General features: G+C 47.6%; 1 protein-coding gene across 2 annotated transcripts in view; it reads right to left on the bottom strand.

The window, feature by feature from the left end:
• The window catches only part of AQP1 (aquaporin 1 (Colton blood group)), a 75,821-nt gene that overhangs the window by 12,178 nt on the left and 37,305 nt on the right, over positions 1 to 26,338 (bottom strand). Inside the window, exon 2 of one of the 2 annotated variants that reach the window (XM_035130067.2) lies at positions 19,411 to 19,889. In XM_035130067.2, coding sequence (XP_034985958.1) covers positions 19,411 to 19,800 — 390 coding nt within the window. In that variant the 5' untranslated portion in view covers positions 19,801 to 19,889. Of the gene's footprint in view, positions 1 to 19,410; positions 19,982 to 26,338 lie in introns of those variants that run through there. The other variant, XM_035130066.2, reaches the window with a different exon arrangement.

Below are 26,338 nucleotides of genomic sequence, written 5' to 3'. Positions count from 1 at the left end.
CAATAGGATGGGTTACAACAAATAAACCATAGTTTAAAAGCTTACAATGGAAAAACACAACCACAAAAGGAAAAGTGTTCAAGAACCGACTGAACTTTCATCTCAGGAGAACAAGGCAAGGAGTTTGATTCTTGAGAGAAGCTGTAAGATGAAGGAAACACAAAGCGGTCCGTGAATTTTCTGGGCTAGCAGTTCCAGCTCGATCCTCCTTAAATTCTCTCTGCAGGGCAGATGTTACACTGCCAACTCGCCCTGCACAAACACAAGCAGTTAGGAAACAGCAGCAAAGTTTACCGCAAGCGGCTCATTGTTTATATGCATCATCTGTGTGGCAAGCCGAGCTGTCAGATCATTATGGATCCCAGAACGCCATTGGGGAAAGCAAATGAGTTGCACGGGGTTTGATGGAGTTTTGCACCGACTGCATTAATAGCTGGATCGTGGAACAAGCTTCTGTCAAGAAACAGGACCCTGCGTGCCTCTTATTGGAGAGGACACTCGAACCTCTTGCAGCCACAGGGCTCCATCTGGAGGGGGTCATGCAACTGAAGTCATTAGCAATGACTTCAGATCATTGTGAGCAAGTTTAGCCCTCTCCCCGAAAGGAACCCATTGACGTCTCCCAAATAAACAAATGGTTGCCATGAGCAGTGCTATGCTGGGGAAATAGAGGAGGAGGGAGGGAGGGAAGGAACACAAGAAGAGTCTTGCTGTATCGGGCTGAAAAGAGGTTGTGTCCAGCATCTTTAGGATTGTAAGAAACTGCCTTAAACTGGGTCAAGCCATTTGTTTATCTAGCTCAGGGACGCGGGTGGCGCCGTGGTCTAAACCACCGAGCCTCTTGGGCTTGAAGGTTGGCAGTTCCAATCCGCACGATGGTGGTTAGCTCCTGTTGCTCTGTCCCAGCTTCTGCCAACTTAGCAGTTCGAAAGCACACCAGCACGAGTAGATAAATAGGTACCACTGCGACAGGAAGGTAAACCCCATTTCCGTGAGCTCTGGCACTCATCACAGTTTCTCATTGCACCAGAAGCGGTTTAGTCCTGCTGGCCACATGACCTGGAAAAGCTGCCTGTGGACAAACACCAGCTCCCTCGGCCTAAAAGCAAGATGAGTGCCACACCCCATAGTCACCTTTGACTGGACTTAACCTTCAAGGGGTCTTTTTACCTTACCTGTCTAGCTCACTATTGTCTATGCAGACAAGCAGCAGCTCTCTCTCCATGGTTTTAGGGAGATGCTGGGGATTGAAATTGGGATGCATGCAAGGCAGAGATGCTCTACCAGTGGCAGAGTGTGTCCTCATGACACCCAGGGTGTGTGTGCACCAGCATGCCAGTGGGGTGGGGCACGGGGGCAATATGAGGGGGGGCAGTGGGGGAAAGCAGATCAGACAGAACCAGTGCAGATCATGTTGCTTTGTGAGGCTGGAGTGTGGTGTGGGGTTTGTAAGGCAGTGTGGGCTGGCATGAGGAGCAAAATGCTTCCTTGAAGAAACTGCACCTGGGGCAACGAGCCCCCGTTGCTTCATCCATTCTTAATTAAGTATTTCTATTGGCCCAGCCTGAATCTCCTGCCAGTGTGTGTGTGTGTGTGTGTGTGTGTGTGTGTGTTTGGGTGACCCAAAGTTTTACTATTATGAAAGAGGGAAGGGGGGGGGGGAGTAGCAGCTGATGAAGCTGTAAGCTGAAGCATTTTGCCACGGGGAGAAATAAATAAAAACTCCACTAATCGCAGCAAGATAGATACAGATGCAACTACTAAAATTGGCACTTACTCAGAAAGCATTTTCAGAACAGCAGAAGGGGGAATATGAACCGCCCCTTACCCCCAACTTTTCCGTTTTTTTAAACAGAACCACAATGGATTGCTACCAAACCAACGTTAGGGGAAAAAATGTCATCACCAAGGACACGGGTGTGGCAAGCGAAGAAATGAAGGGGAACGTATCCAGGGAACCCTGCAGATGGAGAAGCCCCATCAATCAGACTGAACACCCTTGTTTGTCCCAAATTTGCCATGGCACCCTAACGGGCCACAACTGTGTGTGTCATCCGAACGATGGATTTCAGCTTGCTGCATAAACAATCTTCCTAACATAGCAACACTTGCCGGGGTTTTCCTGTGCTCTGTGTTGCATTCAAGTCACTACATCAGTGGCTCATGCTTATCAACAGGGGGCTTGCCCATTCTTCTGTTTGCCCTGGTGTTTGCCCTGCAAAAACCCACTGTTCAGTGCCGAACCAGAACAAACAGCAATCAGGTTTTTTGTGAATTGCTGTTTGTTCCGATTTAGCACTAAAGAGTGGGTTCTCTGGGGAAAGCGGTGAGGCAAAGGCAAAACACTCAGTCCCGTGCTTTCATACCCTCCAACATTTCTCCAATGAAAATAGGGATGTCCTATTTAACCCATAGCTGTCAAGTTCTCCCTTTTTTAAAGAGAAATTCCCTTATGCTGGATAGGCTTCCACACGGGAAAAGGGAAAACTTCACAGCTATGATTTAATCACCATCATCATCTTTATACCCCATCCATCTGACAGGGTTGCCTCAGCCATGCTGGGCAGCTTCCAACATTAATAATAATAATAATAATAATAATAATAATAATAATAATAATAATTTATTTGTACCCCATCCATCTGGCTGAGTCTCCCCAGCCACACTATATAAAAACATAAATAAACATTCAAAAGTTTCCATATACAGGGCTTCCTTCAGAGGTCTTCTAAATGTTGTCTAGTTACTTATCTCCTTGGCTCAGGGGTTGCAAACTCCATACCCTCCAATATTTCTCCGATGAAATCTAGGACTGCCCTAAGGAAAAGCCAGACATTCCGGGATCAAGTGAGAAACCAGGGCAGCTTCTGTAAATCTAGGACTGTCCCTGGAAAATAGGGACACTTGGAGAGTCTGTGTTTCCTAGGCATGGTCCAACTGGAATTGTGGATGAGGCCTTAGTCTGCTTCCCCCCACCCCACCCCAAACAACAAAATCACGTTTAGCCTTTCCTAATAGTTGAAGGAGTTTCCCAAGCCCTTTCTCTTTCAGGGCATCCTCAGGGCTGCAAATACACACCATACATTTAAAGCACAAATCAAGCACATGTTTTCCCACAAATAATCTTGGGAACTGTAGTTTTTTTAAGGGGCAAACTACACTTCACAGGCTTCTCCCCAATGTGTTTTAAATGGGCTTTAAGTGTTGGGTGTGCACTTTTTCTACCTCTTGGCATCTCCCGCTGCAACCTTTTCTCACAAAAGCATTTGAAGTGGGGTGGGTGGCTGGGGGACCCAACTCTAAGAGGCCAGTTGGAAGAGAGACTTAGCTGGAAGAGGAAATGAGTAGCTTTACTCCATTAACCGTGTTTGCCAGCTTAGGCATCTCAAGGAGCCAAGCCTTTTAAGTGTTGACACATTCCCCGACTTTTAGCTGCTGGCTGAGAACCAGAAGCTTTCGCCACTCAGTTCGTTGAAATCTGGATTGAGACATTTTTAAAAAATGCAGTCATTCCAGGAGTAACCTGAAGAAGTGTGCATGCACACGAAAGCTCATACCAATGACAAACTTAGTTGGTCTCTAAGGTGCTACTGGAAGGATTTTTTTATATTTTATAACAAACACTTAGGAAAACACTTAGGGACGGATCTGTTCACCTTTCCCTTGGCTTCTCCATCAACCCTAGCCCAGATTGCTAAATTTAAACCCTTTCGCTGGCACTTTCAAAGGCTTCCTCTCCTGTTTCGGTCTGGAAGGCAAAGTTTCGTTTGGCAAGAAAGAGTCGCCGAGTCTCAAGAAGCTTGTCCAGTCCTCCATCACCATCCCTGACAAATCTTTAACCTGTTTGGTGGGAGAAAGGTGGTCCTAATCTGTTTAGAATTGTAGAGTTGGAAGGGACCCCAACGGTCATTTAGTCCCTGCAATGCAGGACTCTCAGCAAAAGCATCCATGACAGATGCTTAAAGACCTCCAAGGAATGACAGTCCCCCCCAAAAAAGGTAAAAAAGGTAAAGGACCCCTGAATGGTTAAGTCCAGTCAAAGGTGACTATGGGGTTGCAGCGCTCATCTTGCCTTCAGGTCAAAGGAGCCAGCGTTTGTCCACAGACAGCTTTCTGGGTAGCCAGCATGACTAAACTGCTTCTGGTGCAACAGAATACCATGACAGAAACCAGAGCGCATGGAAATGCCGTTTACCTTCCCGCGGCAGCGGTACCTATTTATCTACTTGCACCAGTGTGCTTTTGAACTGCTAGGTTGGCAGGAGCTGGGACAGAGCAACGGGAGCTCACCCCATCACGGGGATTCGAACTGCCGACCTTCTGATCAGCAAGCCCAAGAGGCTCGGTGGTTTAGACCACAGCGCCACCCGCGTCCCACCTAGTCCAGCATCCTATTCTCATAGTGGCCAAGCAGGTGCCCGTGGTATTCAAAAGCACTGCTACCTCTGACCATGGAGGCCCAGCCCAGCCATCAAGGCAAGCAGCCACTCGCGTCCCTATGACAGTCCCCACCCTCCAGATGAATACCATTCCACTGTCAAACCACTCTTGCAGGAGTTACTCTTGTATATGTTACTGCCACAATTGTTTCGGAACAGGATCCTCCCGATTCTCCTTCATCGGAGGTTTTAAAATAGAGGTTGGATGGCCATCGGCAAAGGTAGAGTTAGGACCAGTTCCGCCAACTGGACACCAAGACAGGGCGTTGCAACTATGACGTTGAACATAATGGAAGGTAGGCACCAAATTTTGACCTTGCACAGGGTGTTGCTGGAATTTGAAAGACCAAAGACTTCCCCTGCCCTCTCTCTGGGATCCTTTAGCTGTGATTCCTGCACAGGCCCTTTGGGTTCCTTTCAACTCTTCTACAATTACATGATTCTACAACCTTAAAAATAGTTTCCTTTCCTAAAACCCAGCCCTCTTCATCTCTAGCTCCAAGGAAACCCTGAAGCAATCACCTTGAAATGAATCTTGGTGGTGACTGGCTAGACTGGTGACTGGGAGCGGCCGCCGAGACCACATAACACCGGTCCTGAACGACCTACATTGGCTCCCAGTACGTTACCGAGCACAATTCAAAGTGTTGGTGCTGACCTTTAAAGCCCTAAACGGCCTCGGTCCAGTATACCTGAAGGAGCGTCTCCTCCCCCATCGTTCTGCCTAGACACTGAGCTCCAGCGCCGAGGGCCTTCTGGCGGTTCCCTCGCTATGAGAAGCTAAGTTACAGGGAACCAGGCAGAGGGCCTTCTCGGTAGTGGCACCCACCCTGTGGAATGCCCTCCCACCAGAGGTCAAAGAGAACAACAATTACCAGACCTTTAGAAGGCATCTTAAGGCAGCCCTGTTTAGGGAAGCTTTTAATGTTTGATGGATTTCTGTATTTTAATGTTTTGTTGGAAGCCGCCCAGAGTGGCTGGGGGAACCCGACCAGATGGGCGGGGTATAAATAATAAATTATTATTATTATTATTATCTTGTGTTTTAATTAATATACAGTGTTGCAGTGTGGAATGGTCCTTTTGGGGGATTCTGGCTCCTCCATTCTGTCCCTTTTCCTCCCCCTTTTCCATCCTTGCACCCCAACTTTCAATCAACATTGCGACAGCCACTAAGCAATCACTTCTCATTCGGCCGTTAGGGGTTTCTTCCTTCCTCTCTCTCTTAGGGTTTATATTCTTCTATTCTTTCTTTCTTTTCTCTTTTTAGGTTTTGCAAACCTTGGGGTTCCGCTGAGCCTGTTGGCACCTGTCATTTGTATGTGGACAATTCTATTCCTGTCCCTAACCAACAGCACTCACCACCTGAACATCACAAATAAAAGAGAACTGAGTCACTTTCTTTTTAGGAAACCAAAAACTTCAACACTCCTACAGACCATTAAGAAACTGATAACTGTATACTATCAATCACAATTTTTAAAAATGTCAAAAGCAGTAGCTACATCTGTGATTGGGCATAAAAAGCAAACAACAACAACATCCGAAAGTAATAATAATAAAAACCCATTGACTTGCAATTATCAGGCAAAAGGCGCTCATAACTCAGTAGGCTGTGAGTAGGTTGTGCATATATGTTTGCCATAAAGAAAGTCCCAGGTTTAGGAAGGAATAAGATGTTGTTGTTGTTTAGTCGTTTAGTCGTGTCCGACTCTTCGTAACTCTATGGACCATAGCACGCCAGGCACTCCTGTCTTCCACTGCCTCCCGCAGTTTGGTCAAACTCATGTTCATAGCTTCGAGAACACTGTCCAACCATCTCGTTCTCTGTCGTCCCCTTCTCCTTGTGCCCTCAATCTTTAAGATAGTATATGAAATAAGATTGGGAGGGGGGGATAAAATAGTCTAAACCACAGAGCCTAGGGCTTGCTGATCAGAAGGGCGGCGGTTCGAATCCCCGTGATGGGGTGAGCTCCCGTTGCTCGGTCCCAGCTCCTGCCAACCTAGCAGTTTGAAAGCACATCAAAGGTACCGCTACAGCGGGAAGGTAAACGGCATTTCCGTGCACTGCTCTGGTTCGCAAGAAACGGCTTAGTCATGCTGCCCACATGACCCGGAAGCTGTCTGCGGACAAACACCGGCTCCCTCAGCCAGTAAAAGCAAGATGAGCATCACAACCCCAGAGTCATTCGCGACTGGACTTAACTGCCGGGGGTCCTTTACCTTTACCTTTTTAAGATAGTCTATGGAATAAGATTTTTTTTGGGGGGGGGGAGTAAAATACATGGTAAGAATTTAAAAGTGTGTCCCATAATGGAAGATGGAGATAAAGCAGAGTCCCAGGACGCAAGCAAATGAGGAGTGCAAAAGTTACCTCTGCACTCTGCAAAGGACACCAACATGCATGTCCTTTGCAGAGTACAAGAGGGAAAGTCCCTGCCCCAAGGATCCTACAAGTGAAACTTCAGCTCAGAGGAAGCAACAGATGAAGAGAAGAGAATCAGAGGGGGAGGATTTATATATTTGTTTGTTTTCTTGCATTTACATTCCACTTTTTCTTCCAAAGAACTCAAGGGGGCATACATGGTTCTTCCTCCTCGTTTTTAATGCTTACAACAACCCTGTGAGGTTGGTCAGGCTGAGAGGCAGTGACTGCAGGGGCAGAATCATGGGGCGGCCTGAATGTCCAAGGGGGCGCTGTTAGGATTGCCGTGGCAAGTGTCCCAGGGGGTGAGACGCCCAGGGTGGTGGTGGAGCGACACCCGGGGCGAACCTCCCCCACTGCCTTCATCTGGCCCTGAGTGACTGGCCCAAGCATCATGGCCAAGTCGGGATTTGAATCCTTGTCTCCCAGGTCTTAGTCTGACTCTTTAACCCAGGCTTCCTCGACCTTGGCCCTCCAGATGTTTTGAGACTACAATTGCCATCACCCCTGACCACTGGTCCTGCTAGCTAGGGATCATGGGAGTTGTAGGGTAGGCCAAAAACATCTGGAGGGCCAAGGTTGAGGAAGCCTGCTCTAACCACTACACCACCACTGCCTCTCATGTGTGGTTATTTCAGCTAAATGCCCTTAGGCTTGGTTACAAGTACGGTATGGATGCCTGAGGGATTTGATCCTTGCTGAGTCTAATCTGAGTGATAGGATCAGCACCTCCCAGACTTTGAACAGAGATTTTTCCAGACTTCTACATCAGATGGTGATTATTATTTTTGAAAGCCGTCTTGAGAAGTCACCAACAAATCTTTCCTAATATACCCATTTTTTTCCTGTGCAATTTCGTCTAAGATACATGCTTCTGCAAACCGATTCTCCCTAATATAATCCATTTCTATATGTTGCTTTTGCTATGATATGCATATTTAGGCACAATTTGCCCCCACTTTTTTTGGTACACATTTATTTGGTTGGGGAACTGATCACAACATTCGGAGAAGTGCAAATTCCATTTGGAAAGGCGGAATTAGTAGGCTGGCATTGAAATGCAAACATAGCAGATTTCACTCCCTTCCCTAGCTGGGATGTATCATAGTAGGAGAGCAGAGGGGGGAAAGCCTTGGAGGTAAGAATGGAGAGTCTGTAGTGGAGTCCAGGACTGAATTGGAAGTCGAGGCCCACGTGGTGCATGCAACGAGAGGGGATTGGGGAGATTTTGTCAGCACAGTCCTGGATAGTTGCGTGGGAAGACAATGGAAGACCAAAGCAGAGAAACTTGCAGTGGACTTCAGACCAAGGTGGGTGAGGATTTCTAGGAAAGAGATTCCACAGTGCCAAAATCCACTGCAGAGATCTCAGGATGCCACCTTCCTTTGCAGTTTTGGCAGAGATTGGGCACGCCAGGCTTTTCCCAGCGCTGTACCTCCCTGCCAGGAAAAATTTCAGTTATTGTGTTCCTTCCCACCAGGCATCAATTAAAAGTGCAATGGTTAGAGCAGAAGGCAACTATGGTCCATCCTGCTGAAAATGAACTATGCTTCTCCTTCTGCAGCAAGGGCATACTGTTGGGCGGGGTAGAAATATTATCATCATCATCATCATCATCATCATCATCATCATCATCATCAGATTCTTGCTGAGTCACCCTGCAAGACCAAGATTTCTATTACATGCCTACCAATGAACTGACAGGATCCCGGCACTTAGCATCAACCTCACAGAACTTCACAAAGCTTGATCCGTCTCTAGATTCTGTGTGCGGCTCCCTCCCCTGTTATAAGCATCAGATCTCAGCACTCTCTGTGTCTCCCTCTAACCTCAGCACTTGGAATGTTTGTGAAGATTCTGTAGCATTGCAGCTGCTTAGGCAATGGCTACAGGAGGCAGCTTCGGGTTTATAAATTGCCTCTCTCTCTCTCTCTCTCTCTCTCTCTCTCTCTCTCTCTCTCTCTCTCTCTCCTGCCTTCAAGCAGAGTGAGGCTTTTTCCATTGACATATCGTGACAGGTTCTGGGAAATCCACTTCCAGCCTGCTCTGCTATTGTTGCATTTCTTTCCCATGCGGAGATTCGCTTCCTCCTATCCTTCCCTTTCCTGTGGCACGAGTTCTAGGCTTGGTAAACTTCCTCTCCTTTTGCTCTTGCTGAAAAACAACAGCTGTTGCCCTGCTCATTTCCATGGAGACCCCCTTCCATTCTCCCACCTCTAATGCAAGGCATATGTCAGAGGGAATGGGATTTTCTCTCTGCGTGTGTTCATTAGATATTAGTGCATTTATTTCCCCAACCTGGCTGCTGAGAATAGAGGTATATTGCCATTCTAGAAAAAGTGGCTTCATTTTATCTGAGACCTGCTGGATCCACCTAGCGCTGCATCAAACGGCTCAGCCGTGCACAATGAGCATGCACCATGAAATTTACAGCATGTGGTGCACTAAAAGAAAATGTCATGAAAATGATGTATAAAGGTAAAGGACCCCTGACAGTTAAGTCCAGTCGCAGACAACTCTGGGGTTGCTGCGCTCATCTCGCTTTACAGGCCGAGGGAGGTGGCGTCTGTCCGCAGACAGGTTTTCTGGGTCATGTGGCCAGCATGACTAAGCTGCTTCTGGCAAAACCAGAGCAGCACACGGAAACGCCATTTACCTTCCTGCTGGAGCGGTACCTATTTACAACTTGCACTTTGGGGCGTGCTTTCGAACTGCTAGGTTGGCAGGAGCTGGAACCGAGCAACGGGAGCTCACCCGTCGCAAGGATTCGAACCGCTGACCTTCTGATCGGGAAGCCCAAGAAGCTCAGTGGTTTAGACCACAGCGCCACCCACATCCCAAATGTATAGATAGTATTTAACACAAAGGGAAGCAGATGGCGCTGTGGGTTAAACCACAGAGCCTAGGGCTTGCCGATCAGAAGGTTGGCGGTTCGAATCCCCGTGACGGGGTGAGCTCCCGTTGCTTGGTCCCTGCTCCTGCCAACCTAGCAGTTCGAAAGCACAAAGTGCAAGTAGATAAATAGGTACCGCTCCGGAGGGAAGGTAAACGGCGTTTCTGTGAGCTGCTCTGGTTCGCCCGAAGCAGCTTAGTCATGCTGGCCACATGACCAGGAAGCTGTACACCGGCTCCCTTGGCCAGTAAAGCAAGATGAGCGCTGCAACCCCAGAGTCGTCCGTGACTGGACCTAATGGTCAGGGGTCCCTTTACCTTTACCTAAACTTGCCAAAATGTATAGGACAAGAGCTAAGGAGTTTGGGGAATGTATAGAAAAGGAAGGTAGTTTCTATCACATGTGGTGGACTTGTAAGGAGGTAAAAGCTGCCTGGGAAATGATATATAATGTGTTAAAGAAAATATGTAAGAATACTTTTTGTTTAAAAAAAAACCAGAAGCATTTTACTGGGTATAGTAGGGGAAGAGATACCAAAGGGACTGTTTGTGTATGCAACAACTGCAGCAAGAATTCTTTTTGCCCAAAAATGGAAGCAACAAGAACAAGACAAAGACAAAGATGGTGGACTTTGTGGAACTGGGGAAGCTGACGGGAAAAATCCAAAACCAGTGTGATCAATTATTTCAAAAAGACTGGAGTAAATTTATACAATACTAGCTGGCCCTGCCACGCATTGCTATGGGTTTTTGTGTTAAATGGGTTTTTGTGTTAAAGTGTGCCTTGAACCCTGAACAGAAGCACTTCAGACTGCAACATTTTGTTGCAGCAGGTTATACAGATTCAAAGGTTTTCTTGCTTCTGTTAATTAGTTGCTAACGCTTTTAGAGAAGCTTCTCTCTGTGAGGTGGAGGAGGTGGAAGGGGTTAAAAGAAAAGTATAATTCAATGTACATTATATTACATAATATATAACATTTTTTAAAAAAAAGTTGCAAGAGCTAAAACAGAGAAATTCCATTTTCAGAGACACTGTAACTCCAATGCCTGAATGCCTGCAGATTCTACAAACTTGGGGGTATCCACATCTTTCTCCCACATGGAATTTTCTCGAGACATCTGGCTGGCTCATTTTGGCCAGATCCACTCCAGCAGTTCTTATATTTTTAAGTTCTTGCAAGTCTGTGGAAACTTTAAGGCTCCGGGGACAGTTAATAATATAGTTCGAAACCATATAAATATAGAGTGGGTTGCAGGATTGCAGGCGGAGGTCTGTAGAGACCTAGGAGGGAGGGAGAGGATGGAGCAGAATAACTGAGCTTGGCAACTGGGGGAGTGGGGTGGGGAAGCTGGACTTTTCATATTCAGGTAAGGAGCTGACAGCCTAATGCCGTGCAATAATTGGGCATGTATTTTCTCTCCCCGGAGAACCACTTTTAGCACTTCTGTCCGTCCCTTCATGCGGGGATAATGCCGTTGGAGAGATTCCTTTGCCCTTCCCCTAAAGGAAACGCGCCGGATAATTTTTGTTGAAACCCCGCAGAGTTTCAGCTACTACAGTCCTTTTAACATGTCACATTTGCAATTTTTATGATGTTCTTTCTAAACCGCAGCCACCATTGAAAGCCGTAGCCATAGCTACCATTCCCCGAGGTCCCTAGGAAGAGCGGTTGGTTTTCGAACCGCTCTGGGAACTGTAGCTCCCTGAGGAGAACTGGGGCCTCCTAACAGATCTCAGCACCCTTAATAAACTACAGTTCCCAGAAGACTTTGTGGGGAAGCCAGGCCTGCTTAACGTGGTGTGGGACTGTCTTAAATATTTAGTGCCGATGGGACCTGGAAAGGGAGGAATTTATCCTAAAGTCCCCTGACTTTGTCACTAGGTTTTCACCTTGTGTGACATTTGGAGCTAAGATGGCAGCTCCTCCTGAGGGAAAACATCTGGGAAATGATGAGTCTCAACAAAGTTAGCCGGATTATCCAGGGACGGCCTCACCCATTCATATGTTACATTTAAAGCAATATGACCCCACTTTAAACGTTCATGGCTTCCCCCAAAGAATTCTGGGAGCTGCTTTTTAAGGGTGCTGAGAGCTATTAAGAGACTCCCCCCCCATTCCCCTCACAAGTCTACAATTCCCAGAGCGACTTAACAATAAATCGCTCTTCACGGAGAACTCTGGGAAATGAAGTTTTCTGAGGGGAATAGGCAGTCTCTTAACAGCTCCATCACCCGTAACAAACTGTAGCTTACAGAATTATTCGCCGGGCGCCATGAGTGGTTTAAGTGCCTGGCATGAATTTACCTCACTCTGGTTCCTTTTTTGCTCCCTGAGTTGGCTTTAGCCCTGTCTCCCATGGGCGGCCGTGACTCCCAGTTTGCATCACTCAAGAAGAAGAAGATCAAACCAAAAAATGATAAAGGAGCAGAAAGTTCAGGAGAAACGAACCCTCTTACCACAGCTGCTTGCCATTTCTTTTCAAGAGCTGTCTCCACGACAGTCGATCACATTGAATCTACAGAAGCTGTTAAATCTAAGTTCCTAAGGCAATTCCCCTTCCCCCATTCCATCCTGTGTTCCAAATGCTTCATTGCGCTTGGAGACTAATCTCCCCTCTGTTGAATTACAGATTTGGTGTAGGACATTTAATTATTAAAGGTAAAGGGACCCCTGACCATTAGGTCCAGTCGTGACCGACTCTGGGGTTGTGCGCTCATCTCGCATTATTGGCCGAGGGAGCCGGCGTACAGCTTCCAGGTCATGTGGCCAGCATGACAAAGCCGCTTCTGGCAAACCAGAGCAGCACATGGAAACGCCGTTTACCTTCCTGCTATAGTGGTTCCTATTTATCTACTTGCATTTTGATGTGCTTATTGGTGTCGGCTAAATTCAAACCCCACCGGTCTACTACCCTTAGTATCTCAAGATTGTCCTGAGAGCGTTTGGACTAAAACGGTCAACCGAAAGCTTTCCTTTTCTGGTTTATCACCACAACCGTTATTAGCACTGGGCAAATAATTTAATTAGGCAAATAATTTAATTAGGCAGCACCTATATGATATCGAGCGACAAAATAATTTGGCCACGATAACGACATTTTGTCCACAGTATGATTATTTCCCACCTAGTCATTTTGACACGTCGGCTCCCTATTTGCAAAATTTAACCATTCCAAAATACAGACTCGCTTTCACTTACGCGAGTCTAAATATGCTGCCTTTAGCTGTACTTGAGGGTCGATTTCAAAAAAATTCTGCAGGAAAAACAGTTATGTCCACGTGGAGATGGCAGTATTGAATCAGTAGCTCAAGGGCTTCTAGCTTGCGTTCGTTATAAAGATTTGAGGAGCTGAGTTATTACCCCTCCATGACTACAGTGGTACCTCTACTTACGAATTTAATGCATTCCAAATGCACATTTGTAAGTAGAAAAAATTTGTAAGTTGAATCCCATAGGAATGCATTGGGAGAAAAAAATCGTAAGTAGAAAAAATCCTATCTAAAAATTCATAAGTAGAAAAAAATCCTATCTAAAAATTCGTAAGTAGAAAAAAATCCTATCTAAACCGCATCCAAAAAGGCGGACGGAGCTCCATTCGTAAGTAGAAACATTCGTAAGTAGAGTTATTCGTAAGTAGAGGTACCACTGTATCCATCATAGCTGCCAAGTTATCCCTTATTTTAAGGGATTACCCCTTATGCTGAATAGGCTTCCTCGCGAGAAAAGGGAAAACTTGGCAGCTATGGTATCCATACCTGGTCACTCAACCATTGCTACTATATCCTTTTTTCTGGCAGATCAAAATAAACAGGTGACAGCAAAAACTGCAATATTTTTTAGCAGGGGCAATTAGAATAATATCTATTATTTGATTATTGATGTAAACTCGGCCCTCCATATGTTTTGGGACTACAACTCCCATCATCCCTAGCTAACAGGACCAGGGATGATGGGAATTGTAGTCTCAAAACATCTGGAGGGCCGAGTTGGCCTACGCCTGCTCTAGAATGTGTTTTGTATAGCTAAGTTTTTACCTCTTTCTTCAGCACATTGTATTTTATTTTATTGCCGTGACTAGTGGCTGGTGCAAATAAAGATTCTTCTGAGAGGGAAAAGCTGCCTCCAAGCTGAGGAATCCCAGAGCACCAGAGGGTTTTTTTGTTTTTTGTTTTTTTGTATGACGATTCCGGGGAAGCCGCGCTCCCTAGGAAACCAGACCACACATCTTTAATAGCTCTTGTCAGCTCCTCCAACTGTTTTCTGGAGGACACGACATCCCTTGGCATCAGGACCTGCATAGTCTTTACTTTCTTTCCTGCTGCGTGGGCCAGTTCTACAGCGGTGGTTTCGGAGAGAATGAGCAAGCCTCTGTTTTAGAGACCAAACCTGAGCTGTTTCAGGTTAATGGGGGTGGCAGGAGGGGAGGTGAGGGGAGGGGATTTGATTTGGATCACATTTAAAGGCAAACCTACCTAAATTGGCACTTTTCGTGGGGGGGGGGGGGCGATACACAAACCGAAACACAGCCACCCTTCGCAATTTGGCCTTCACCGAATTTTGCAATGCAACACCCACCCCCAACCCCCGGCAAGTAATGTGTACAAAGGTGAATATGCTGGGGGAGAGCAGGCATAAAAAATGCACAGAATAGGGGAAATTGCTTTGCCAAAAATTGCACACGGTATATAATCGGGAAAGATCTGTACTAAAATGCTTGTGAATTTTCAAAGGGACTTAAAATGAAATGTTGTAAATTGATGAAATTGAGAACTGAAGACAGGGGAAAGGAGAAACCAAAGATTCGCCCGTTCCGAACTACAGTTCCCATCGGCCCCTGCCAGCATGGTCAATGGTCAAGGATGATGGGAGTTGAAGTCCAGTTGACAGATTCACCCCGCCCTACACAGCAGCATTGGAGCGCTGCTGCAGTGGGCTATGTGCCAGGCCTTCATTATTCTTGCTGGAAGGTCAGCCTGTCATTTCAGCGGGGTTTGCTTCAAAGTAAGCAGGCTTTCATATTTAGGCCAGCAGTGTTGTGTAGTGGTTAGAGTATTGGACTAGAACCTGGCCTACCTCACTAGGTTGTTGTGGGGATTCAGCAAGGAGGGGGAAGAACCAGGCAAACCACCTTGAGCTCAAGGTGAGATGTGAACTGGATTGGGACCCAGCGGGGATATGACGCTACAACCCTTTAACCCATGTTGTGGTCCCAAGCTGTTGTTTGGGTATTGGAAAGACTCATAGAATCATAGAGTTGGAAGGGACCACAAGGGCCATCCAGTCCAACCCCCTGCCGAGCAGGAAACACCATCAAAGCATTCCTGACACATGCCTGTCAAGCCTCTGCTTAAAGACCTCCAAAGGAGGAGACTCCACCACACTCATTGGCAGCAAATTCCACTGCCGAACAGCTCTTGACTCGTAGGAGCCAACTCCTAGGGGCTGAGGTCCCTTCACCACTGCCCCCCAAAAGATGGGCATTGCCATTCAAATGGGACCGATTACGTGGGGTGAGGTTTACCTGCCCCCATCCCAATATTTTGGTCGTTGACACCCCTGGAAAGTCTTTCAGCAGCACCAGAGGTCTTGTTGAGAGTCTAGGGCAGATGAAGATCTCTAAGCCGCAGCTGATAAGGCCTTGAATTACCAGTGAAGATTAATTTCCTCCTTAGGATAAAAGCCTGTGCAATTTTGAGGAAAGCAAAACAAGTGTTGATAAGACCAGAAGCTTTTCTGATCTCACCAGCATGGCTCACCGCAGGCTGTAGCTCTGTGGTTTGCAAGTAGAAGGTTCTGGGTTCAGTTCCTGGTATTTCAAGGTAGGGCTGGGTGGGGGCTCCCCATCTTAAATCCCAGAGAGCTTCTGCCAGTCAGTGTAGACACTACTGAGCTGACTCATTATAACGTAGCTTCCTATGTTCCTAGGCGTTGGCTAGAACTCTCTCTGATTCATCATCGACATTTGTGGTTACCTTCAATTGAGTCAGGCGGTTGTTCCGTTAATTTATCTACTGATTTACTTATACAATTTGCTGGCCGGCCCTTTGTTTTTCCAACTTGGCTTGCAACCCAAGAGAAAACTCCTTTTTGCAAACTGACAATAAAGCATGGATAAAAGCAGCTGGTGGATAAGTCTCGGTGTTGCCTATTCTAACTGACAGGTGGGTGTTTTACAGGGTCTCAGGGTCAAAATGCACTTTACATTAATTGTGTGGAAGCAATTGATGTGCCTTTTTATTTTTGAAAAAGTAGGTGAGGATGGGGAAGAAATTCAGTGTGGTACTTCAATTCGCACTTTCCAAAAGCAACACCCAAAATGAGACCCAGCTATCCTCCTGAATTTTCCCTTCTCTGAATTTTGCAATGCCATCCCCCAACAACAAAAATATGTGCAAGAAAATGCACTTATTAGAGAGACCCGTTCATGAAGATGTATGCATTTGGTGAAAATCACATGCAAAAATGCATTAAATTGGGGGGGGCAAATTTCCGTGAGTGCTTTGGTTTTGTTTTGAAATAAGAACAAAGCAATATAGAAAAGTGGTAAACCAAACTCAAGACTAGAAAAAAATGAATGGAACTGACATTAATATTATGATTGTCATCATTGTCATTTGCATTTATATCCCACCTTTCTCTCTAACGAGCCCAGGGGGGTGTACATACTTAGTTGTAGTCCATTGACATCCCCTTGCCTTGCTGTATGCCTCCTGCAATTGGCAGACTCCTTCTGCACACCCTATGCCCCCCCCAATTTCCGACAGCCCTCACTCGAAACCTATGAGCCCGTCTGCAGTAGCCGCGGAGAAGGAGGGGGCTTGCTTAAGGCAGAGTAAATGTTTAAAAGGTCTGAAGCAGTACTGCTCCGCTGGTGCACTGGGCAAAAACCAGCTGGTGGGAGGGAGGTGGCTGGGGCGATCAGACGCTGCAATTTTTGGGAGAGCTCTCTAAGGCTCCAAAGGACATGGTTAAGTGGAGTTGCGTGATATCCTCTGTAGGTTTCCCTCTCTCTCTTTTAACACACAACATTCCAAGGCAAGCTGCAGCTTAGTGAAAGGTGGCTGAGTGACTAGGGAGAGGGTCTTTAACCCCCCTTGTCCTTTTTCAGCTCAAGATTCCCCCCTCCCCCAGCTGCTTTTTCGCCCTCAGTGGAGATGCAGAGAACATGCTATGACTCTGTGCCTCTGGAAAAAGCAGCTTGGGGACATGGGGGGATCCCCCCCCTCTCACCTGCCATCCAGTGGTGGTTGAATGCTGCCTTCCACCCCACGCCTCCCACAAGTATTTATTGGAGCTCTTAACTCTCTGGATTTCCAGTCCTAGAATAGTCTCCCCCCCCCCCAGCCTGCTGCACTCAGATCGACATTGAACTACATCTCCCATGGTCCTTGTCCATTGACCATGGGAGTTGTGGTCCAATATCGATCTGAGTGTGTCCATTGACCATGCTGGCCAGGGGTGTCCGGCAACAGTGGAGGATGCCAAATTGGAGGTGACGGTCATCGAATCCAGGGTGGATATAGGAACCTGTGACCCTACAGATATTGTTGGACTGTAACTTCCACCAGTCCCGGCCAGCATGGTCAACGGTCAGGGATGATGGGAGTTGTAGTCTGGCAATGTCTAGAGGGTGTCAGTTTCCCTGTTCTAGGAGATGAGCCCTATCTACTTCCAGAGATGGGTCAGCTCTCAAGAGACAACTGTAGCAGTCATCCCTTCTTACCATGCGCAAGGGGTAGAGCGTGACCAGTCAGATTGCCTGCAACAAATGCCAGTGTTCCTGTTGTTCTCCTTCAGTCAGCAAAGAGCAGGAGATACCTGGGCTCAGTGCTCAAATCCCTCTGCAGGTGTGGAGTACAGGTATTATGTAGGACTGTACCCCAGGACCAAGCCCACCTCTCCCTCCAATCCTGATCACCTGTTTTGAGTGCCAACAAAACTGGAGCCAAACCAGCGAGAAGGCAGAGGTAGCAGCAGGTTCAGAGGAACCTCAAGGTTTGCAAAAGGGCAGGTGATATTTTAAAGAATAAAATGAATACATGGAAAGAGGCCGACTCTCCCCCCACAACAAAAGCAAGGTTAATGAAGATTCGACATGCTCAGGGATCACCAGAAGTCAAGAACTGCTGAGTTGGAAAAGAACGACGGCAAGCCAAGAAGGTAGAGTGAATTGGCTTTAGCCCCTAACAATGGAAAGGGGTTAAGGATATACTGCAACTTTCTGTTGCAGCCCCCACTTGTGGAAACTTGGCAGCATAGGACCAGAGGAACCAGCTGCTGTTGTTACTGTTCTGGGTAAGGAAAAGGGTACCTCTGGCAAAAATTCTCCCTTCAGTGCCACTCTTAAAGATACAGCAGGTTGACACTGGGCAGCCCTACAATGGCTTTGGCGACTCTGAATACCTCCAGCGTAGTAAACAACCAGAGAAGAGGATAAGAAATACACAGTTGCTGATGATTACAAGATATGCATGTGGAGGACTGAAGCAACGGTTAGGGTTGAATCCTTAGCTCTCCCGGAGTTAGCGCATTTCGCCAGTAAATCCATTCAGTCAAAGCCCACGCGAAGCAACGCCTAAGGGGTTTTAGCCAGACTGAAACGAGCGGGGTGTCCCCCAGTTCCTGTGCTTTTGAGAAAAGCAGCTGACAGGCAGAAAATCAACGGGTGTGGTTTTTCCCTGGAATGAAATGCTGAGGTGGGGAATTGGTTACCACCAGCTGAATTTCTACCTGCCAGGAAGCTATTTGCAAGAAATCCTGAACACCTGTAATAAGAAAGAAAGAAAGAAAGAAAGAAAGAAAGAAAGAAAGAAAGAAAGAAAGAAAGAAAGAAAGAAAGAAAGAAAGAAAGAAAGAAAGAAAGAATCTTAATGGGATTCTCAACTTTCTTCTGGCAGGGCTCTTTGGCCATTCACAGCTGCGTGTGTGGAAATTCCCACCTAGTGTGACCAGCCATAGAACTGCCAAGTTTGGAACTTTCCTGTAAAAGAGAGACTTTTTCAGCTGCCCCTCCCCGTATGCCTGCCTTCTGCAAAACCCATTCACCTTCCTTTGCATCTAGCCAGAACGCACGGCACCTGCCGAACCCCTTCCTGTTGCAGAGTGGGTAGAAGCGAAAGGGCCCTGCTGGACCAATGAAAATAAAAGCTGGCCGCCTTCCGGCACATTGCCACCTTGCGACTCCAACATCCCTGGAAAGAGAGCCAGTGACCTCCACACCCTTTTAACAAGTGGCTCTGGAAATCAGTGGCCAGACAACTGGCCTTTCGAGGCTATTGGTTTTCTTGAAGGTTTTTTTTTCCCCCTGCCGGTTTTTAAAATTGATTTTCCATCACTGTGACCAAATTAATACAAATTTTATGCAATTTTAAATGCCTACTTCCCACCCACCCCCAGTTGTTCGTTCTATTTTCCTCCTTCCTTTGCTGTTCCCAATACATTAACATTTCCAACTTTCATTTCAAAATGCCCTCCCTTCTCTCTACACATCACCTGTTCAGTTATCAGTTTCTGCTATGACTTTATAACCTGCCCCCAAGGCAGTTGACTAGAGCAAATCTTCTTTTGTGGTTTTCTGAAGCCTTAACACGCAGACAGGCACAGGCACAGAGGAAGGGGAGCAGAGGGGGAACCCCGGGGTGTGTCATCTTACCGCATTGAGCCCCAGCGAGTTGTTCGGCAGTCCGGACGTGATCCCGGAAAGGATGGCTGTGGCCACCACAGCACCCAAGCACTGGGCGATAATGTACATGATGGCTCTCAAGATGCTGATCTGGCAGCTGAGCAGGAGGCCCAGGGTCACGGCCGGGTTCAGGTGAGCGCCGCTGATGTGCCCCACGCTCTGGGCCATGGTGGCAATAGAGATCCCGAAAGCCAGAGAGACTTTCACGTTGTCTTGGACCCGCGTCATGGTCTCATTGGCGCTGACAGGGAAATTGAAGCCCAGCGCCGCGCCGATGCTGATGAAGATGAAGAGGCTCATGGCAAAGAACTCGGCCACCACCGCCCTCCAGAACTTCTTCTTCTTGAATTCGCTGGCCATCTCTGCCCTGTTCCCTCTTGCTCGCTCGCTCGCTCCCTTGCCTTCTCGCTCGCCCTCTTGGCAGGCTCCCTTGCTGGAGAGAGAGGAGTCTGAAGGAGGAAGAGAGCGCTCCAGTTATTTATAGGGCTTTGGGTGGTCTGTAGGAGGGAAAGGGGTGTTGTACAAAGGGAGGAAAGGAACATTGACAATTGATGCTGCCTCTTGTACGGAAGCAAGGCACCACTAGTTGCCTGCCAATTTGTTTTTTCCCCCCTCCCTCCTTCCTCCACCAGCTTCCCCCGCCCAGGCAACTTCTCTGCCTTCCTTCGCAAACTCCGCTGTGCTCTTGTTCCCAAGTGCTTTTTAAAGGCATTCACGCTGCAAGAGCCGTCCGGAGGGCTTGTCTGCAGAGCTGCTAAGATCTTCCCTCCGCTCTCCAGATAGCAAGGGAGGCAGGAAACAGACCTGAGCGAAAGCTCTTACCAGGCTTCTGAATCTCTCTCCCCCTCCATCCCTCTTTCTCTCCCTTTCTCTCTGAATTAACTGAGTCTCTTTACATGCTCGGCGGCTATTTATTCTCCCCCCTGGTGAACAAGGAGGGACAGCAAATGAAAACCTAAAAAAAAGGGAGTGGAACAGTCCATTTCAAATTTTCCACCTGTTATCAACCATAAGGGTTGTCGGAGTCCATTGTGCTCTATGGGGACTGAGGTCTTTCTAAGATTTGGGTTACGCAATTTCCAAGGTAAGTGGTTTTACTTATACTAAAGAGCTGCAAACAACATGAGAGGACCAGCTTGGTTTGTTCTGAACTAGCTTCCGATCCCAACTAGCTTGTTTCAACTAGCTTCCGATCCCAACTAAGGATGGAACCCTCTGCAAATTTTGGTCCCCTCCGTTTCTCTCTTTCCCAGCCTTAAATTCAGTTCTCCACATTTCTGCACCAAGTTTGGATATGTTGTTGCTGTTGTTGTTTGTTGCATGTATATATCCCACCTGTTTCTCCAAGGAGCTCGAGGTGGCATTCATGGCTCTCCCCTGCCTCATTTAATCCCCACAACAACCCTTTAAGGTAGGTTAGTGACTGACCGAAGGTCACCCAATGAGTTTTATGGTTGAGTCCTGGTCTCCCAGATAAACACACACACATCTCAAACTCCTCATGAAAATTCACCACCATTTTTGTGTTCATTTCTCCTAATCAATACATGTTTCCATGCAATAATGAGTGACATAGTTTTTTTTTTTTTGGCAGCATTTCCCCCTAATATACATTTATGGTACATTGTTTTCACAACTCTGTTTGCTTTTCAAGCACACTTTCCCTTAATAAAATAAATACGACTTAGAGAATACACCAACTGTCTAATTTTTTATTTATTTTTGGCAACCATTCTTTGGAGAGAAAACTGCATTGCAAAATTCAGTCAAGTATGAATTCTGATGGATAGTGTTCTTTCTCACATTGTTTTACGATGTACAAATTGGATAGAATTGCCTTTGGATGAGAACTGAATTGTATTTTTCCTCATGCCACACTATGTATGAAACTTCCTATGAAGCTATGCTAGCTTTAGCCAAACCCTTTCCTTCAAATTCCTCACATAGCTGGAGCAGAACCCTCTGTGATCATCTCAAAAAAATAACTTAAGGAGAAAAGTTGATGATGACAACTCTAACACAAGGTCTTACATGTATATGTATGTTTCTGAGCACAATTCAAAGTGTTGGTGCTGACCTTTAAAGCCCTAAACGGCCTCGGCCCAGTATACCTGAAGGAGCGTCTCCACCCCCATCATTCACCCCCAACACTGAGGTCCAGCTCCGAGGGCCTTCTGGCAGTTCCCTTGCTGCGAGAAGTGAGGTTACAGGGAACCAGGCAGAGGGCCTTCTCGGTAGTGGCGCCTGCCCTGTGGAACGCCCTCCCATCAGATGTCAAGGAAAGAAACAACTACCTGACTTTTAGAAGACATCTGAAGGCAGCCCTGTATAGGGAAGTTTTTAATGTTTGGTGTTTTATCATGTTAGCATTCCATTGGGAGCCGCCCAGAGTGTCTGGGAAACCCAGCCAGATGGCTGGGGTATAAATAATAACAATATTATTCATTGAACTCGGTGAAGCTTATTTTGGAGTAGACACATGCGGCATTGCACCATCAGGCTCCCAGGCACTGACGAAACCCATGTCTAATTCCACTTCTCAAAGCTGATGCACCATTGCTATTTATTGGTCTTGAATGGGGGGATTAAGAGGCCTGCATTGAGGTTTTCTGGGCATTTCCTAGCAAAGATATATAGATTTCACACACACACACATGGCAACACCCTGTGAATCTTAAAAGGTCTCCTCAGAAAGTGTCCTCCCAACTTTCATTGAAGTTTCTGCTCAGGCAGCATTCACTGACCATACAGGTTGGGTTGGATGAGATGAGAGAACATTGGGTTGCTTATTTATTTCATAGATGGAGAAGAGTTGAAATGGACCTCCCCCAATTTAAATGCCAGCTGATGGAGGAGATCAAGCAGTGGTCAAGCAAGCCGATCTGGTGCCTGGGGCAGAGCACGTGCCCTGCACCCAGGGGCGAGACCAGCTGGCCGCAGAGGCAGGGTGAGCCAGGGCAGGATTCTCTGTGGGACCTCTGAGGAGTCTGCCTGCCTCCTCCCACTCAGCCGCCCTACAGATGAGGGGGAGGCAGTGGGCGGACCGTTTGGGGCAACGTGGAGCCTGTGGGCGCCCAAGCCACCATGTCACTCCCAGGAGAGACGCGTGGCTCGGGCACACTGCAGGCCCCGCAGTGAGTGCCGCCCAGCATTTTGTCACCCCCCCTCAGTGGTGACACCCGGGGCGACCAGCCCCCACCGCACCCCCTTCCTCTGCACCTGGCTACGAGATCCCCAATTTAAAAAGTACTTATCCGTGCAGCGTTTAGTCAAACTATGGGACTCACTGCTGGGGGAGGCAATGGTGAACACCAGCTTTGATGGCTTTAAAAGAGTTACAAGAAAGGAGATTCCGACTAAAGATCAGGAAGAAGTTTCTGACACAAAGAGCTGTCAGTCAGTGGAATAGACTCCCTCGGGAGATGGTGAGCTCTCTTTCATAGGAGCTTTTCCAGCAGAGGTTGGGTGGCCATCTGTCATGGATCCTTGAGATTCCTGCATTGCAGGGGGTTGAACAAGACGATCCAATTCTGCAAGTCTATGATTTTACAGTCGTACTTTGGATCCTGAACGCCTTGGCTCCCGAACAAATAGGCTCCCGGTCGAACGAAAACCGGAAGTGCGTGTTCCGGTTTTTGAACCTTCTTTTGGAAGCCGACCATCCGAAGGGGCTTCCAATTGGCTGCAGGAGCTTCCTGAAGCCAATCAGAAGCTGTGCCTTGGTTTCCGAAGCTTTCGGAAGTTGAACGGACTTCCGAAACTGATTCTGTTTGGGTTCCAAAGTACGACTGTTTGATTTCACCCTCAAACCTGGGGCCTACACACTGACTGCATTTATCTGTGCCATGATATATTAACTGCTCCAGGGAATTTAGAAGGAAGTGGGACATGGCGTGTTGAACAGCATCACTCAAGGCAGGAGGTATGGTGTGTGCTTCAGAGTAAGGTGATAAGGAAGCATCAACTTACTCGCACCACTTCAAGCCTTTCTCTTTTTTTTTTCAGTCTCACCAAGCTGGTGCCATGGCCAGAGAAGTGGCCTGGATTGAAGTTGGCTCAGCTATACTCAACAGAATGAATGAAGTGCTATGTAAACATCTCTCTTTGACACTCATGTTAAAGAGACAGAGACCTAGCTGCATACAGTGGTACCTCGACTTACGAAGACGATCCGTTCCGTGGCCGTCTTCGTAAGTCAAGGTTTTCTGATGTTGAAGCACCGCTTGTGCGCATGCGCTGACCGCACGCACGGCAGAAAGACTTCCGGGGTTGTCAACTTCGGAAGTCGAAACCTTTGGAAGCCGAAGCGTTCGGATGTCGAGGTATGACAGTAGTTCATTATTTTATAAAAAGGGGAAACCCTAGCCCATTCCATCTTGTGTGAGGAGGAAACCTCCAAGAAACAGCATGATAAGATCTCAGCAGATCCTAAAACAGCACGAACCAACCTGGGACTAACAAGCATTGATCCCAGCCAAAAGCGCCCTGCTGTGATTGCAAGATCTCACACTGCTCCTGTACTTCTTTACACAGCACATAGTTGAACTGTGGGACTCACTTCCACAGGACGCACCGATGGCCACCAACCTAGAGGGCTTTAAAAGAGGATTGGACAAAATCGCAGAGGAGAGGGCTATCTATGGCTGTTGGCCATGGTGGTTGTTATGTACTGAGCTGAATCCTAGAACAATAGGATTCAGCTGTGGTTATGCTCTGCCCCAACAGATGGAGGCAGTAAATGATTCTGAAAAGCAGTTGCTGGAAACCACAGAAGGACAGAGGGCTTTTGTGCTCAAATCCTGATTGCTGGTTTCCCACAGGCATCTGCTTGGCCACTGTGAGAACAGGATGCCGGACTAGACAGTGCAGACATCCAGACTATATTGCCATACAGTTATTTTGGATCAAGTCCTTCCTAATACAAGAAAAGCAACTGCAACAAAACACCAGATATAGCAAGAACCTAAGAACGGGGGGGGGGCTGCTGGATCAGGCCAAATGGCCTATCTAGTCCCGCATCCTGTTCTCACAGAGGCCGGCCAGATCCCTGTGGGAAACCAGCAAGGAGACCATGAGCACAAGAGCCCTCTCTCCTTCCATGTTTCCATCAACTGGCATTCGGAAGCATTGCTGCTTCCAAATTTGGAGTGAGTCACTCTTAATGGCCATGGAGATTTGACCCAACCCATCTGCTTTCCATTCGGGTCTTCATCTGTGAACGATAGGAAACACCCTTAGGTTGAGCCTGACCAACTGGCCCCACTAGCTCAATACTGTCTACACCAGCGGTTGGCAACCTAAGGTCCATGGGCCGGAAGCGGCCCACGGATGCCGTTTAACCGGTCCATGAGCCGCCCCCAAACCGAGCGATTTCCGGTGTCTGGGCATGCGCAGAAGCAATTTCCTGCATCGCGCTGCACCGGTCCGGAGGATCTCCGTGGGAGTGATCCAGCCCATGCCCAGTAAGCCTTGCCAACCCCTGGTCTACACTGACTGGCAGCGGCTCTCCAGAGTTTCAGACATGGAGTCTCTCCCAGCCCTCTCCCAGGAGATGTTGGGAATCGAACCTGGAACCTTCGGCGTGCAAGATAGAGGCTCTACCGCTGAGCCACGACCCTTTCTCCTGAGCGGTGTGGAGAGGTGAAAGCTATACCACATCAATTCAGGATGCAGGCCAGTTCCACAGCCCTGTCAGCTTTTTCTCCCCTCCTCCTGTTTGTGTTTTTCAGGGAGTCTCTTCCCGATTAAACAAAGCCCTTCTTTGTATTTGATGACCTTTCTGTTTCCTCTGTCAGTCCCTAGAACAGCTGTTCTCCCCATTTTTCTTCCTCTCCAGCTCCTTCCTCCATAGAAATTGTTCCCTGCCACCCCACTCCCTGTTCTTTCTTCTCTGTCGCTGCCACACCCCATCGCCGTAACCCTTTCCCCTCCTGATTTAGGCATTTCCCCCATTTCCAAGCCTTCCCCTTTAATATTGGGGGTCTGGTTCTGGAGTGGATCGATCCCCCGCTATCCTAGAGGCCCACAAGGGAGGGACTCTTCCAACCCCCCTCCTTTACCTCCCCAGATGCAGTGGCAACATGAAGGTCCCGTGTTGTGGCAGCACCTCTGGTGGACCATAAGCACACCTATGGACACAGCAGTGACTAGAGATGCTGGAGCCATGGGGAAAGGAAGTTCCTATGGTTCCCAAAGTACAGTGGTACCTCTGGTTAAGAACTTAATTCATTCTCGAGGTCGGTTCTTAACCTGAAACTGTTCTTAACCTGAAGCACCACTTTAGCTAATGGGGCCTCCCGCTGCCGCTGCACCGCTGGAGCACGATTTCTGTTTTCATCCTGAAGCAAAGTTCTTAACCTGAGGTACCACTATACCATAGCTGCCAAGTACCCCGTTTTTCCCGGGAAACCGCCATTTTTTCATACCGTTTCCCGGTGGTCCCCAGTATCTCTTCGTCTCCCATTATTCTCCCTTATATTTTCCTGCCGGCGGCCATTTTTTTCCTGATTTGCCCATCTATGGGCACTGAAAATGGCCGGCTTCGAAAGTCGCGTCTACGCACTTCCGGACATGCGTAGACGCGACTTTTGAAGCCGACACCGGCCATTTTTGGTGCCCATAGATGGGCAAAGTGACACCGGAAGTTGCGTCTACAAAACTTCCCGTGTCACGCGGCTGCCGGTCCCGGATTCTGCAGTCCGGGACTTAGCAGGTATGCACTAAACACTGTTGTCCAGGGATACCGAGAAGCATGAGAAATGATCCCCAGATTCCCTGCATGTTGACATCAACTCTCACAGCTTCATCTCCTTTGCTTGAGTCTATGTTTCTGTCTGCCTGAATTGGATTTCATTCAACAGGCATTGCGTGTTGAGGTCCCCTCAAATAAATTCACACA

The sequence above is a fragment of the Zootoca vivipara genome, chromosome 12, assembly GCF_963506605.1.
Source record: "Zootoca vivipara chromosome 12, rZooViv1.1, whole genome shotgun sequence".
NCBI lineage: Eukaryota > Metazoa > Chordata > Lepidosauria > Squamata > Lacertidae > Zootoca > Zootoca vivipara.
Note: the sequence above shows the minus strand (reverse complement) of the source record. Positions and strands in the feature narration are given on the sequence as shown.